General features: G+C 50.7%; 3 protein-coding genes across 3 annotated transcripts; 2 read left to right on the plus strand and 1 right to left on the minus strand.

The window, feature by feature from the left end:
- The first annotated feature begins 54 nt into the window (after positions 1 to 54).
- On the plus strand, positions 55 to 684 carry BP01DRAFT_356058 (uncharacterized protein). The gene has a single exon (XM_025574850.1). It carries the CDS (start codon positions 69 to 71, stop codon positions 375 to 377), a length of 309 nt encoding a protein of 102 aa, XP_025431828.1. The 5' UTR covers positions 55 to 68; the 3' UTR covers positions 378 to 684.
- Positions 685 to 2,653: 1,969 nt separating this feature from the next.
- Positions 2,654 to 10,575, plus strand: BP01DRAFT_295229 (putative ubiquitin C-terminal hydrolase; the record flags this gene model as incomplete). The annotated part of the gene is made up of 7 exons (XM_025571811.1): positions 2,654 to 3,287; positions 3,342 to 3,495; positions 3,550 to 6,295; positions 6,353 to 6,514; positions 6,572 to 10,316; positions 10,376 to 10,432; positions 10,490 to 10,575. 7 exons carry the CDS (start codon positions 2,654 to 2,656, stop codon positions 10,573 to 10,575), a joined length of 7,584 nt encoding a protein of 2,527 aa, XP_025431829.1.
- Positions 10,576 to 11,463: 888 nt separating this feature from the next.
- On the minus strand, positions 11,464 to 13,392 carry BP01DRAFT_391219 (putative transcription factor TFIIE complex alpha subunit). Its single transcript, XM_025578063.1, has 3 exons — positions 13,054 to 13,392; positions 12,896 to 12,991; positions 11,464 to 12,785 (listed from the first exon to the last, which is right to left on the minus strand). Exons 1-3 carry the CDS (start codon positions 13,146 to 13,148, stop codon positions 11,591 to 11,593), a joined length of 1,386 nt encoding a protein of 461 aa, XP_025431830.1. The 5' UTR covers positions 13,149 to 13,392; the 3' UTR covers positions 11,464 to 11,590.
- Between the last annotated feature and the right edge of the window lie 160 nt (positions 13,393 to 13,552).

The following is a 13,552-nucleotide window of genomic DNA, read 5'->3' on the forward strand; positions in this document are numbered from 1 at the left end:
GGTTCAGAAATCAATCCAAGGCATTTTTTCCTCTATATAGATATCGTCGCCAAGCCATGTCTTTCTCAATGTTGCAAGCACCTCTGTCGCCCCCGGTTGCGGATATGGTCAGTCTATCCTTCTCGCAGACTCCCAAAACGCCCAGGCCAACGCGGGTGACGAGAAAAGATGCACAAGTCTCGTCCTTGACCATAAGCGACAACAAACAAGCTATGAGCCCTGCGGAAGATCCAGTATCGCATCAGAATGTGGGCCCGGATCATTTATCCGTTGCTGGCCTCGTAGCTGCCCGAAAGCGATGTCAAAATGCCTGCCGCCGCTTCAATAACGCCGGTGACGTATCTCGACGGCAAATGCTGGAGCTTTGGAAAGAGTGAGTATGATTTCCCTCCAGATCTTCATCCGTTTGTATGAGCCCACGCTCTGCCGTGGTTGATTAGGGTTCCCAACACCACTGTACTGATAGTATTAGCATCCTCAATGATAAGTCTCCTCTCCCTCTGCAGAAAGAAGACCCCTTAGAGGACGACATCCAGCTAGAAAAGTACCCGTGGATCGAGCCTCCATTCCGAGTCGACTATGGCCACAACCTGAAAGTAGGTGAGGGCGCATTCATCAACTTCGATGCCATCATCGTTGACACCGCTCCTGTCACCATCGGGGCGCGTACGTTGATTGGCCCCCGCGTCAATCTGTTTAGTGGCTCGCATCCCCTAAACCCAGTGGAGCGGAATGGCTTCAAGGGTCCTCAATTCGGAAATGAAATCCATATTGGAGAAGATTGCTGGATCGGGGGAAACGTGACGGTACTGCCCGGGGTGACCATTGGAAAGGGTGCAGTGATCGGGGCTGGCAGTGTGGTCAACAAGGTAAATCTAAAAACTCGATGCAGCAAGAGACTGAAGAGTAGATACTGACAAAAGCCGATGGTAGGATGTGCCTGCTTGTCACGTGGCTGTCGGCAACCCAGTGAAGGTGATTCGCAAGATTGAGACTACAATGGCGGAATAGATAGAGTGCCCTTGCCAGTCAATGATGGTTCGGAGTGTGAATTGTTATTTTTCATAATTGCGATTAAGAATGCCATAGTCAATGCCAAGAATTTCAGATAGGATGCGGTTACTCTGCACAAGATTTGCCACGTTCAGTGCTATTGTGTAGCCTGGATTGGCCGAGGGGGAAAGGATAATATGAGATGATACGTTTCGCGACGATCGATCGACAGGCTAACTTTAGTGGAGACCATCAAACGGTCTTTCTCCGGGACCATGCATTCAGCGAAGCAATAGACTACGTAAACAAGTGCTTGAGGGAGGCGGGCCTAAAAAGCTACCCCGCGCTAAGGTCGAAGAGGTTCAAGTGACAAGTGGAGTATGGGCTCATTTAAGCTTCACGACGGAGGCTTTTTAGCTGTACCTGAGCTGTGAGCTGCGCCCGTTGTTGGCCCCCCCCCCAAACTGCATTGCCCCATTTCGACCCTTTCTCTGGCATGTCACATTTGATTAGCGATTAGTGCTTGGCTTCATGGTGATCGAGAATCTCGGTCTCTGGATCCTTGGCGTACAGGGGAGACCTCATTCATAGGCAATGTTGACTCATGATGAGAAGATGATTTAACCGCCCTTGTCCTGGCCGGAACTGACCGGCGTAAGGGATCTCTCTGTTGTGTAGGGACCCAGTCATTTTTTTTTTTTGTTTTGTTTTCCTTTTTGCCAAAGCACAGAAGTAGGATAGGATTCTAGAATAGCCACTAGGTATAATTAAGTAGCATGATTGATTGTATTGTGTAATATTTCATAGCTCACAGGAACCAAAGAGACACTTTCCACGGAGGATTCCGTACTCTGCAATCGAATCAAACTGTGGACCCCAGTGGAAATCATGAAATAATGTCAAATCATGTCAACTGGCGGGAATTCCGTTTGGCCAGATCCCTCTCTTTCCTCCTTCCCCCTCCATCATCCCTCCTTCTCTTCCCTCCGGCCGCTAAATCGCGGCTCCACCACAACGTCAGAGCTGCTGCTGCTGCTGCTGCTGCTCACTTCTTCCGCCTTTCTCTCCCTCTCTGCCATTCACCATTCACTGACTGTTGTCTTATTCTATTCCACTAGCTTTACAACTACTCCCTCCTTCTTCCTCTTCTTCCTCCTCCTCCTCCTCTCTTCCTCTCCCTCCATATTCCTCCCCTACCTAATCTCTTTCGCTTTCTCTCTTCTTACTTTCATGTTTGAGAGGAAGAAGAAAGAAAAAGGAGAGCAGCTATTCAATCCGTCCTTTGTGGCTTGAGTAGGTGACACTTGAATCAGCTACTTGACTGATAACTAGCTGCCTGCTTTTCCTCCTTATCCATACAATCAATCTCCCCCCCCAACACCTCCACTCAAAAGAACAAAGTTGGTTACTCATTTTTATTTCGCTTCCCTATAATTCGCATCGATCAAGCTCAAATCCCGCCTTACCTTTCTATCCCCCCGTCGGTGGCTGCTCCATTAGGATTAAGATTCTCTTCATCTACAATCTATTTTCTTATCAGCATCTCCACCTTCCCTCCCACCCCATATCCCTCCTTCAGTCGACTCAGTTCAGCACGCTCTTCTCTGCTCCCACACCCCAAGTTTACTTTTCCCCCTTTCAACCGAGCTAAGAAAATGGAATGGCAGCTGCCCCGCTAGAGAGCTCTAGCACCCCGCCCGACATCACCTCAACCGACACGACGCGTCCCTTCGGCGATTCCATGGAAGATAACGACCCTCAATCTACGCGAAAACGTCCCCGTCTCGACAGTGGAAGTGGAGCGTGTGAGTCCTGGACTGTTCCCAACGACACTTCCGCTTCTCAAATTTCCAACCACATCACCGATGCTCCTGCCACTTTGGGCGTGGAAGCTTCCCCGTCGTCTCGTCCGGCCAGTCGAGTGACCATAAACGTGAAGTCTCCGATCTCAGACATCATGGCTCCCACCCCTAGCGAATCACCGACAAAGCAAGCCGGTCCCACTTCAGCAGTTGCTCCCACCGATGGGACCGGTGTTGACGCGCCCGCGGCGATATCACTTTCGTCTTCACCTGCGCAGAGTCCCGAAATTGAAGTGGCGGACCTGGAAGATATGGATCAGGATCCCAATATGTCGAGTTGGAAACCGTTAGGAGAGGCAATGCGGGAGCCGGCAACCCCGGAGGTGGTCCAGCTACACAACCAGCTGTCTTTGATAGACACGTTCCCTAAACTCCGTCCTGGGACAGACTCCCGGGAGAGCATGGAAGAGATTAGTGTAGTCCTTGAGAAAGGTACGGCTTCGCTCACGCTCAAGTGGCCAGAATCTAACCTGAATGCGCATACAGGCTCGGAGCTGGATACCACCATCTTCAATGCCGTGAAGGCATGGTTAGACGAGGTCGCGAACAATCTCAATCAGTTGACGTATGCAGTCCTAGCAGAGGACCGCGACGCCTGGGAAGAGGTTCCGAGCATGATAGATGGCTTGCTACGCCGGGTGTGAGTCGAGTCTCTATCTAACTGGCCCTCTTTCAAGACCTAACACCTTTACAGGCAGGTGCTCGTACCGGATCAAGGCGAGCTTTTGTGGGCTTGCTTGGAAGAATTCTTCCTCAATTATGCCCAATTGGCCCTTCACCTCCTCCGCATCGATACCCTGCGACTAAATCAGGCAGTCAAGGACCCAAATGTACAGCCACCAGAACTGTTTTCGAAGGGCTACCTATCGTCGCTAGGATGGATACTGCAGATTAATTGTATTCCATTCTTCCGTGCCATGGAGAAGTGCTATGGCATTGAAGTTCCCAATATGGTCACACGTATCAATGATAAACTCGCCGCGCCTTCCGTTGACATCGTCAAGCGAGTGTCCGAATTTGCAGCTTGTCTCACGAGCTTGGTAACTCAGTGGCCATACTTTGCACAGCCCTTGATCTCAGTTCTTACTATTGTGAATAACTTAGTCGAATCGGGCATCGAACGACGCAAGTACCTCGTTGATGATGGGCTGATCAATTCTTCTATCTACTGCCGTACCCTCAAGGCGGTCTATCCCCTAATTCGAGCCTTTGACGACCATTATCAGACCCACATCACGAAGAAGTCGTCTTGGGTATCCAGCGAGACCAGCGATGCTTTGCTTCGCGCTCTCTCACATACATATCTGAACTTCTGCCTCTGGAGTCCGGAGTGGTTGGATCAGATCGCGGAGGATCTTTCCATACAGATCCCAGTCGATCTTCCCCCAGACGTCCCATCTGAAGCGCGGGCTTACATGGTATATTACGGCTGGAAATTCGCAGTGCTGAAGAAGCATATCATGGATGGTCGGATGGAGCTCCGGGTGCACGGCATGGAGACGATGCAGTTCGACCTTGTCACTGTCTATCGACAGCATATTCAGCATAACCCCGATGGCATTGACCACCCCATCGTGCAGTACCTGGTCAAGTTCTTGCGACAAAGCCAAATGGTTGAATATATCGTTGGTATCGACTCGCACCCACAACTAATCAGCAGAAGTGGGAACATTATCGGCTTCTTGATCGTGACTACCACATACACCGATGCTGATACCGACACGATATGGAAGACGGTCACAGAGAGCCCGGATTCGAGAGCTGTGTCGGAAGTACTGGGCATGTTATCGCGAACCTTTCACATGCACTTATCCACGTCGCCAACGTTGCTGTACCTATGCTCCAAGTTGTTCGATCTCCCATTGAGTCGCTTTGATACACGAATGATTGATTTTTGCGAACAATTGCTCTTTGCGATGCGCGAGAAACACAGTGAAGGATATCGTCACGAGCTCACGGAGCAGGTGGACGCTATCCCGCTACGCCTCTGTGTGCGCCTTATTCGGGAAAGTGCTGCTACTAATGAGCTGTCCGTGGACCACAAAGCCCAGCTACAAAAGTTCGCCGCCTCGCAGATAAGCGCTTTCATGGACGTGGGTTTGAGCGAATTTGACAAAATGGAAACCTACGAGATTTGTGTCATGGATATAGCCAAGATGAATGAGTTCACGGCCGGTAGTATACAGGCACTGAATGCGCTTCTTGCGAACAATGATACTCAGAGCGTCCGCAAGCTTGCCGAGGATTTCAATCTGACGCGTTTGCTGGTATTGGAACTCGCCCAAACTGTGAACAACAAGCAGATTGATTTCGCGGATACTTTTTCTTGGAATGGCTTCCTCTCACGCATTCAGCTGCTGGCTCGGATCATCGATAGCGTTCCTGAAACTATAACGGCTGATCTCAGCGATATTCTGTGGCATGAGGTCTTCATGTCCAAGTCGCTTGTGCAGCAAGCCCGACGAGTCCTCTGGGACAGGTTATGCGCTCTGACTCGATGCTTCGTACAAGCCAACCCGTTCATCGAGCGATGCCTCGACGAGTATCTGCCCAAGCTCTCGCCGACGGAGGACTATTCACCGGAGGTTCTCTACTTTGCAAAACATGCCATTAACTATGAAATCCGCTTCCACCCTCCTCCAATCGCTGGCGAGAATGAGGTCGTGGTCATTCCAGGTATGGAGCGGATCTGGAACATGATTTTAACCGCACTGCCTGGTACGATCGAGGCAGACGCTATCAGCTACGCCATCGAAGTATATCTTGATCATAGCGTGATCAATCGCTCTCCTCGCACGGCTGTTGAAGCAACACATATTGCGCTGGTTGATCGCTGCGTTGAACAACTCAAATCTGCTGCTTCTAACCTGCACTCGGCACATGCAGAAAATGACCGACCCATGGAGGAGTCGGCTCGCACTACCATGTCCGAGTCTGGCGTTCACCCAGAAGAGCTAAGGTTTAGCCGGTCCTTGCTTTTCCTGCGCCAGTTCCTTCAGGGTTTGAGAAGCCGTCCACAGTACAGCCCTCTCCAGGACTCAACATCCCTGGACCTACCGAGTAAATCTGTCAAGGGCGAATTGATCAGTATTCGTTACCAGGCTTTCAATGGCGGTACACAAACCAAGGTGAACGCGTTGCAGATTGGAGATCTCTCGACCGCTGCGGAGCTCGTTGATACTCTCGTTCGTGTTACTGGTTTTACCAAGCTGAATACTATATTTGGAGGCCAACGGATCGATTTGCTCGAAAAATCGGACACTACTTTGCGGGATCTGAAGCTCGGAACTGGCCTCCTTATCGTTCAGCGAGATCCTGAGAGTCGAGAAGTAGCACTTACAGGAAGGCGTCAGTCTATGACTTCGGTGGATTCTGAAGTGCTCAAGCATTTTGATGATCTTTACGATCTTCTGGGAATAGAGGAGCATCTAGCGCGAGAGGTAGGTGACTTGCTTGAGGTGCAGCTGGGATTGGCTCCAACTGACTTTACCCGACAGATTTATGATTTTCTTACTGTGTTCCCGCCGCAGGAGAGAGTCTTGCAGCTGGTAAAGTCTATTGACAGGACTGAAGACGATATGTTTCCCATGGACAAACCCTATTACTATCTATACTCAGTTCATGCGCTGTCTGTATGTCTGCGCGAAGAGGCTTTGGAGGTGAGACAACAAATCGTTCGGTCTTCCTCCTGATAACGCTGCTAACTTTGTTCACAGTCCTCCCCGAATCAAGACTATGTTTCTCATAGCATCAAAGTCCTAGTTTCTGCCTTAACACGTCCCGCGATGTCCATTGCCTTTGATGAGAGCTCTATAAAACTGATGTTCGCCACGCATCTCATTGAATGCCTACTCCACGCACTCTTGGTGCAACCGGCTCGTGCGTCCGATGTTCCGTTGATCTCGGATGCCTCTGCTTTGGCCCAGAAAATCCTCCATTGCATAGACATTTCGAGAAGATTGCCTAGCGACCGGATTCCACAAGCTAGCGTCTTCAAATTAATCTGCCACTCCTTCGCCGTTCTCACGGAAGGATCTGTACGTGATCTCAACTTCTGGAACGCAGTCAAGCGATTCGCAGATTTTGATGCCCTCTTGGTCTCGCTTCTGTTGGACGAGTCACGTCAGCCCATCCGGAAGGGCATTGCAGAGAACATATCTGTTGTCTGCAGCCCTTCATCGCTGCGGAAAAAGCAATCCACACCTGCTTGCACAGACACCCAAGATTTGCTCGATGCCTCGGACTTCGAGAATCCTATCCGGATGGATATCTTAGCTACAATCTGGGATGCTTTAGTCAAGACTTTTCCGAAGACCCTGGATCATGCGCCTCATTCCCACGAGTTCTTTGAAGTTGCCTATCTAGTCTTCCGTTCCGTTGCTGAAAAATCACCACAGGATCTGGTATTCAGCCAGTATCTCAAGCAGTGGAGTCAAATAATGCTACGCCATAACACAGAAGAGTTCGTCGGGCGCGAACTTGTGGACAATCTGATTCTCGGTTTTTGTCGCCTGCTCAAAACGTGCCTCGATCTAGCGAACAATACGGCGACCACGATAGACACCTTCGATCTTGCTGAGGAGCTTTTCGACAAGTATCTCTTCCCTGATCTATCATCGCCGTCAGACGAGCCAATTGTCCCCCAGATCCCTGTCATGCACACAGAAACCCGCCAGGAGTTGTACTCTATTCTTGGTCAACTCTGCTTGATCGACAACAATTATGCTAAGTTGGTGGATCGACTCCTGGATCTCATTCCGCAGGATTACACGTACTCTAACTCGTGGTGCTTCGAGCGCTTCAAGCTGATTCGCTCGCCGGAGGGTTATGCAGGTCTTAGAAACTTGTCGAATACTTGCTACTTGAACTCTCTTCTTACCCAATTGTTCATGAATGTTGGTTTTCGTGACTTCATGATGCGACTTGAACTCGAAGACCCAGAGACATCACAGAACCTGCTTGATGAGACGAAGAAGTTGTTCGCATACATGCAAGAGACGTGGACGAAAAGCGTCGACTCACAAGGGTTCGTTGACACCATCCGTACGTATGACAACGAATCAATCGATGTTACGATTCAAATGGATGTCGATGAGTTCTATAACCTATTATTCGATAGATGGGAGGCTCAAATTCTCAGGTCAGAAGACAAGAAGAAATTCCGCTCCTTCTACGGTGGTCAACTTGTACAGCAAATCAAGTCCAAGGAATGTCCCCATATTTCTGAGCGGCTTGAGCCATTCTCGGCCATTCAGTGTGAGATCAAAGGCAAAGCCACCCTTGAAGAGAGCTTGCAGGCCTACGTCGAAGGAGAGATCATGCAAGGAGATAATAAATACTCCTGCACATCCTGTGATCGTCATGTTGATGCAGTCAAACGGGCTTGTCTGAAAGACGTGCCCGACAACCTTATCTTTCACCTGAAGCGCTTTGATTTTGACATGGTGACAATGATGCGAAGCAAGATCAACGACGAGTTCAAATTCCCGGAACGTATCGACATGAGTCCTTACAATGTCGAATATCTTGCCGATCAGAGCACGGACTTACGAGAGGACATGTTTGAATTGGTAGGAGTTCTCGTACATAGTGGCAATGCCGAATCCGGTCATTATTATTCGTTCATCCGTGAGAGGCCGACGGCTGATAACAGGGCACACTGGGTCGAGTTCAACGATTCGGATGTCAGTCGATTTGATCACGGCAAGATTCCAGATCAATGCTTCGGCGGTGTCAACGACTCTCTTGGACCCTCTTCAATAGGTCAGATGCGATTCCAAAAGAACTGGAACGCTTACATGCTGTTTTATCAGCGCGTCTCAAGCATGGACTCAGAAAGAATGACATACAAGCCCACAAGACCTCAGCATTCAGTGCAAGTTCAGTTGCCGACTCCGCTCGCGAACCACATCACCATGGAGAATGAACTGTTCATACGGACATACTGTTTGTCGGATCCATACCATTCTTTCTTTGTTCGGTTTATGCTCTCCCTTCTCCATGAGTCCCAGGACCCTAGGCGTGAGGAGAGATTGAAATTGGACAGGCAGATGATCACCATTGCTTTGGACACGTTTGAGCAACTGTTGACCCGTACTAGAGATCTTTCTCATCTTGAATCCTTTGTGGACGAGATTCAGAGGATCATAAGTGATGTTCCCAGGGCCGCTCACAGGGTCATGCAGTGGTTCATGGAGAGACCATCGGCAGTCCGCAATTTGATCCTAAAAGGCCCCCATCCAGCCGTCCGAAATAGTACAACAAAGATCATCATTTGCGCGCTGTCGAAACTCCAGGAACTTCATCAAAAAGCCGACAAGGGGAGTAGAGAGCAGGAAAAGTGGTTAAACCGTTACTCGGACGCCTTTGAGTCGCTGATTAATACCCTATATGACCTCTGGCCCGCGCTTCTCACGGTGGGCAAGGCCTGGGATGACTATTTTGAGCTTCTCCTTCTCCTTGTCAGCTTCGGGAATGACGAGGCTGGAATTGTCATCAATAGCGGTTTTTTGCAGAAATGCCTGGAGCTCGTATGGATCGACCACGAAGACCTGAAGCGCCTCCGCCGTCAGTATCTGGCATACTGCAAACTTTTAGAGAAAGGCCGCAGGTTTTCGCATCGGAAAATGACGGATCTCCTGGCAGCTCTACTGACACACCTCAACCTCACCGTGAAGCCGGACGCAGATGGTAGGCGGCGGTTGCTTTCAGATGGAAAGTACACTCTCACTGCCATTGAAAGTGGTCTCGTTCGACCGGTGGGTATGAAACAGGAGTTACTGGTGCTACAAAAGATTCTTCAGCAATACAGCAGTCCGCAGGCTTGCCGAAAAATAGTTGGTGTGTTTATCGATGCGGAGCCCGCTGCAGGCCTTCTCAATGCCATCTGCAGAACGTTAGAGGAAGGTCTAAGGCTTTCTCCTGCAGAAAATTGTACTCCTTACTTGGAGGCAACTTTAGTCTTTTGTCGCCAGTGTCCGAACAAAGACCGAATTGCTGGGTTGATCGAGTATGTGGCGAAGGGCATTGAAACCATCAACAATAGCGGGGGGAAAGAGCATCTCAACTTCTTCACAAGTGTCATGGCCAGCAAAAACGAGCGCATCGGGCTTGATGAGACTTGGTTTTTGACGCAGCTCATAGACAGGATTCCAGACTGGGCCCCTACCTTACTCATTTACCCTGAGAGGGCTGTGAGGAACATGACCTTGGAGGTCCTTCGCCAGATCTTGTTCAGTGCCCAGGAGGATATGGGCGAAAGTTGGGAAGCGCGTCAAGCGGAAGTCGCCAAACAACTGGTGAATGCAAGCCTTGAAAGGTTGCGCAAATTATGTCAGGATGGACCCGAGACTGGGATTGATACCAAGATTCTCGACTGCATTCGGACTGTTATCGACCATTGCCTTACCACCTATTACGATAGGAGCGATGAGGACCAAGATTCAGTCCGTCGCACACGTGGTACGCCGGATCTCGCAGCATAAATCCCGTTTGAAATTATGCTAACGCAGCGCTTCTAGAATTCATTGCAACTGTTGAGGAGGTTTTGGCCGAGCTGCCGGAGGAAGTAGCTTCAGGTAAGTAGCTTTTTACTTGGTCAACATGCCATCGTCTAATATTCCCCAACAAATCAGAGTCTGATGCATTATCTGTAGAAGAATGGGAGGACAACTCCGTCATGGCAAGCGATTCCGAGATGGGCCCGATAGCCTCTCCCTGAGCCTATAATTACGAGTCTCTCTTCTCCCGCCCAAGTACAAGGAATTTGTTTTACCAGATATGAGAGACGAATTTACGATAAACCTTCTTTTGTGTGCTTGTGCTCTTGCATCTACGGCGTTTCACTTGCAGCTGAGCTTGGCTCTCGTTGATAGACGTGGGCGTTGTCATATTCACGACTGTTCTGGCTAATGTTGCTTCAATGGGAGGAGGGCTGGGTGGGTGGCTGGGTTGGTCAAGGGCGAGGGCGTTTCGGCTGGTGCACGGTCTTGTCTACTTTAGCCAGTCCCAAATTATGGTTTCTTTTCCTTGCTTCTAACTTGCTTGAATTGAAGATGGTCATGCCTCGGTTTGGTTGTGTCTGGGTATTGTTTGTATCTTCAACTATACCCTTGCCAGAACCCCTGGAAAATATTGAGCGCAATCTCTTCCCTTTTCTTTTCGTATGACAGCGATTCGCGCTACTTCGCCGCTGGCCAAAACTGGATATTGCGAGTCGATAACTTCCTTGCAAAGCGTGCTCGTGACAACTCGGGTTCTTCTATTTTCTTAGAAGTTTCCCAGTAAGACTACACACGGTGTCGGAGGTTATCTTCGCAGTGACTGTACTCGGACTGTTTGTACCGATTGTACAGACAGTGACTATTATGTATATGGATGTAGTGCGAGTAGACCAGGAAACAGATCGTAGATTACAATCATGTGATAGTAATTTACCGCAATTATGTCTAATTTTATCTTTGCTGCCATGAAAAAGGAATGCCATATCATTAATTCATAGTAGATAAGCATATATCTAATTTCGATAGTAAGCTATAATGTGAACTTGATTGTTTCTTTGATGTCCCCCTGTAGGCGCCAGCACCTATACAAGAAACATAAAAGTTTGCGGGGATGGAGGAATCTATGGGACTTGGATGGAAGACTATAGTTAACAACAACATGAAAATTGGGGGGAAAGAAGGTGGGAAAAAAAAAAAAGATCAGGTCCCAGAAACCAAACGTGGGAAGAGGAATCAGACATCCTCAAACTCCTCATCGTCGTCTTCGTCGGATTCCTCCTTCTTGATGTCCGGCTCGACTTTGACTTTCTTAGAGGCGGGGCCGTCATCCGTGGCCGGGGAGGCGACTGTTGTCTGCGGGGCGCTAGCGAAGCTTGAATCCGTGTCGAGTTCGCGTTTGATTCCTGTTATTGTGGTGGTGGTGGTGGTGGTGGAGGAGGTATTCATGGGGGCACTTGTGGGACCACCAGCACTGGCAGCAACAGCCGGGGAGGCGGTTTCGCTGGCCGAGCCGACGCCTCCGACATCTTCGAATTCCGCGTCAAACTCGTCGTCCTCCTCGTCATCATCATCATCGTCATCGTCACTGGTGGCATCCTGCTGGGCCTGGAGGGCCTTCTCGTGCTCCATTTCGGCGTAGTAGGCGGCGACCTTGTCGTCCAGGCCGTCGACGTCGGGTTTGCGGTCCTCGTCCTCGTCCTTGATGATGGGCTTGACGTCGATGTCGGCGTCGGCTTCGGTCTTGACGAGGGGCAGGCTGCCGGCGGCGGTGGAGACGGTGGAATGGGTGTGCCAGACGGGGAGGGCGTTCTGCTTCTCGACGGCGGCCTTGCGGGCGGCCTCGGCGGCTTGCTCGGCGGCGCTCTTCTCCTCGCTGGAGGTCAGCGAGATCTCGAGGGCGGCGGCGTCGGTCTTGGTGTTGCCGCGGACGGACTCCGGGTGGTGCTTGGAGGGGACGACGACCGAGGCGCGCGTCGGGTTGGTCTGCTGGTTACGCACGACGTCGACCTTGTGGTCCCAGGCGGTATCAAAGTCGTTGGGCGGGACCTCCACCGAGTCGATCTGCTTCAGCAGCTTGAGCATCGGGTCCAGCTGGTTCATCAGCTTGCTGTTCTTCTCGTGGCCCGTGCGATCGATCCCCTCCGTCCCTTTGACATCTTCAGTGCGCTCCAGGATCGCCCCGCAGTTCTGGCACTCGAACCCTTCCTCCGAATACAGACTCAAGACGTCCAGCTCCGTCCACTCCGCGCTGCACCGCAGGCACACGTACTCCTTGCGCTCCTCGCTGGGCGTGTACTGCGCTTTGATCGTCGAGGTCAGCTTCGACACTTTGTACTTGATCGCGTCGACCACCGGGTGCAGTGGGATGTAGTAGTACTCGCGGTTGACGGGGCGCGTCGATCCGTCACGGATTTCGGCGCGCGTGCTCCTGTTTTTCATGCATCATTGTCAGCGTCGAATTGAAAGCTCCGTCTCGGGGGAGAGGGGTGAATGTGCTTGTGGCGCCGTGGTTCGTAGGAGGGGGGTTTGTAGACGTACACTGAGATCAGGCGGTCTTCGCGCAACTTAGCGCATAACTTGCGGAGGTCTTTCTGTTGCATACCCAGAAGGAAGGCGAGGTCTTCGGCGTGGAGACTAGGTTGGTGGTCCCGATTAGTACGTGCTGGAGACTTAACATGCGGATTTATGCAGCATACACCGAGTGGATGAAGAGCGCATCGACAACGAGGATGTGACGAGTCTCGTAGAAGGCGCGGACCACGCTCCGGATAAGGGTGTTGGCAAGATCCATTGTGTAGGTGTTTCGAGGTGATAGTGGAGGTGTTTCGTGCAGGTGAGTCTAGAATTTGCGATGCGGAGGTAATCGGCGCAACAGGCTGACGAGGTGATATCCGGGCGGGGAAGAACGGTCGGTTTAGATCGAGAGGAACATGCTTTATCTTTCCCTGTCCAACAAAGATGTAGACTGGTGAATGAGAGGAAAGGGATAGTTGAGATTTGTGTGAAAGAGAGACAGTGAGTGGTATGGCATCAAAGAAGGCGAGCAAGTGAGGAGAGAATGAAGGAATGCTCGACACCTGAGGCATAAAATGGCAGCAATCCACTAGGCCCAAGGCAGTCAAGCGCGGAGTGGCCAGGCCTTCCCCCGCGGAAGAGAGCGAGGCTCGGGATGGATTGAAAAAAAAGACGATCCAG

Source organism: Aspergillus saccharolyticus (genome assembly GCF_003184585.1).
Source record: "Aspergillus saccharolyticus JOP 1030-1 unplaced genomic scaffold BP01scaffold_12, whole genome shotgun sequence".
In the NCBI taxonomy this organism is placed as follows: Eukaryota; Fungi; Ascomycota; class Eurotiomycetes; order Eurotiales; family Aspergillaceae; genus Aspergillus; species Aspergillus saccharolyticus.

Bases quoted from the DNA above. Each gene is read 5' to 3' on its own strand.
- BP01DRAFT_391219 (XM_025578063.1), bottom strand. From the start codon at position 13,148: ATGGATCTTGCCAACACCCTTATCCGGAGCGTGGTCCGCGCCTTCTAC. The intron at 12,992-13,053 runs GTATGCTGCATA...CCACCAACCTAG, and splicing joins GCGCTCTTCATCCACTCGGT to TCTCCACGCCGAAGACCTCG. The intron at 12,786-12,895 runs GTACGTCTACAA...CATGAAAAACAG, and splicing joins GAAGACCGCCTGATCTCAGT to GAGCACGCGCGCCGAAATCC.
- BP01DRAFT_356058 (XM_025574850.1), top strand. From the start codon at position 69: ATGTTGCAAGCACCTCTGTCGCCCCCGGTTGCGGATATGGTCAGTCTA.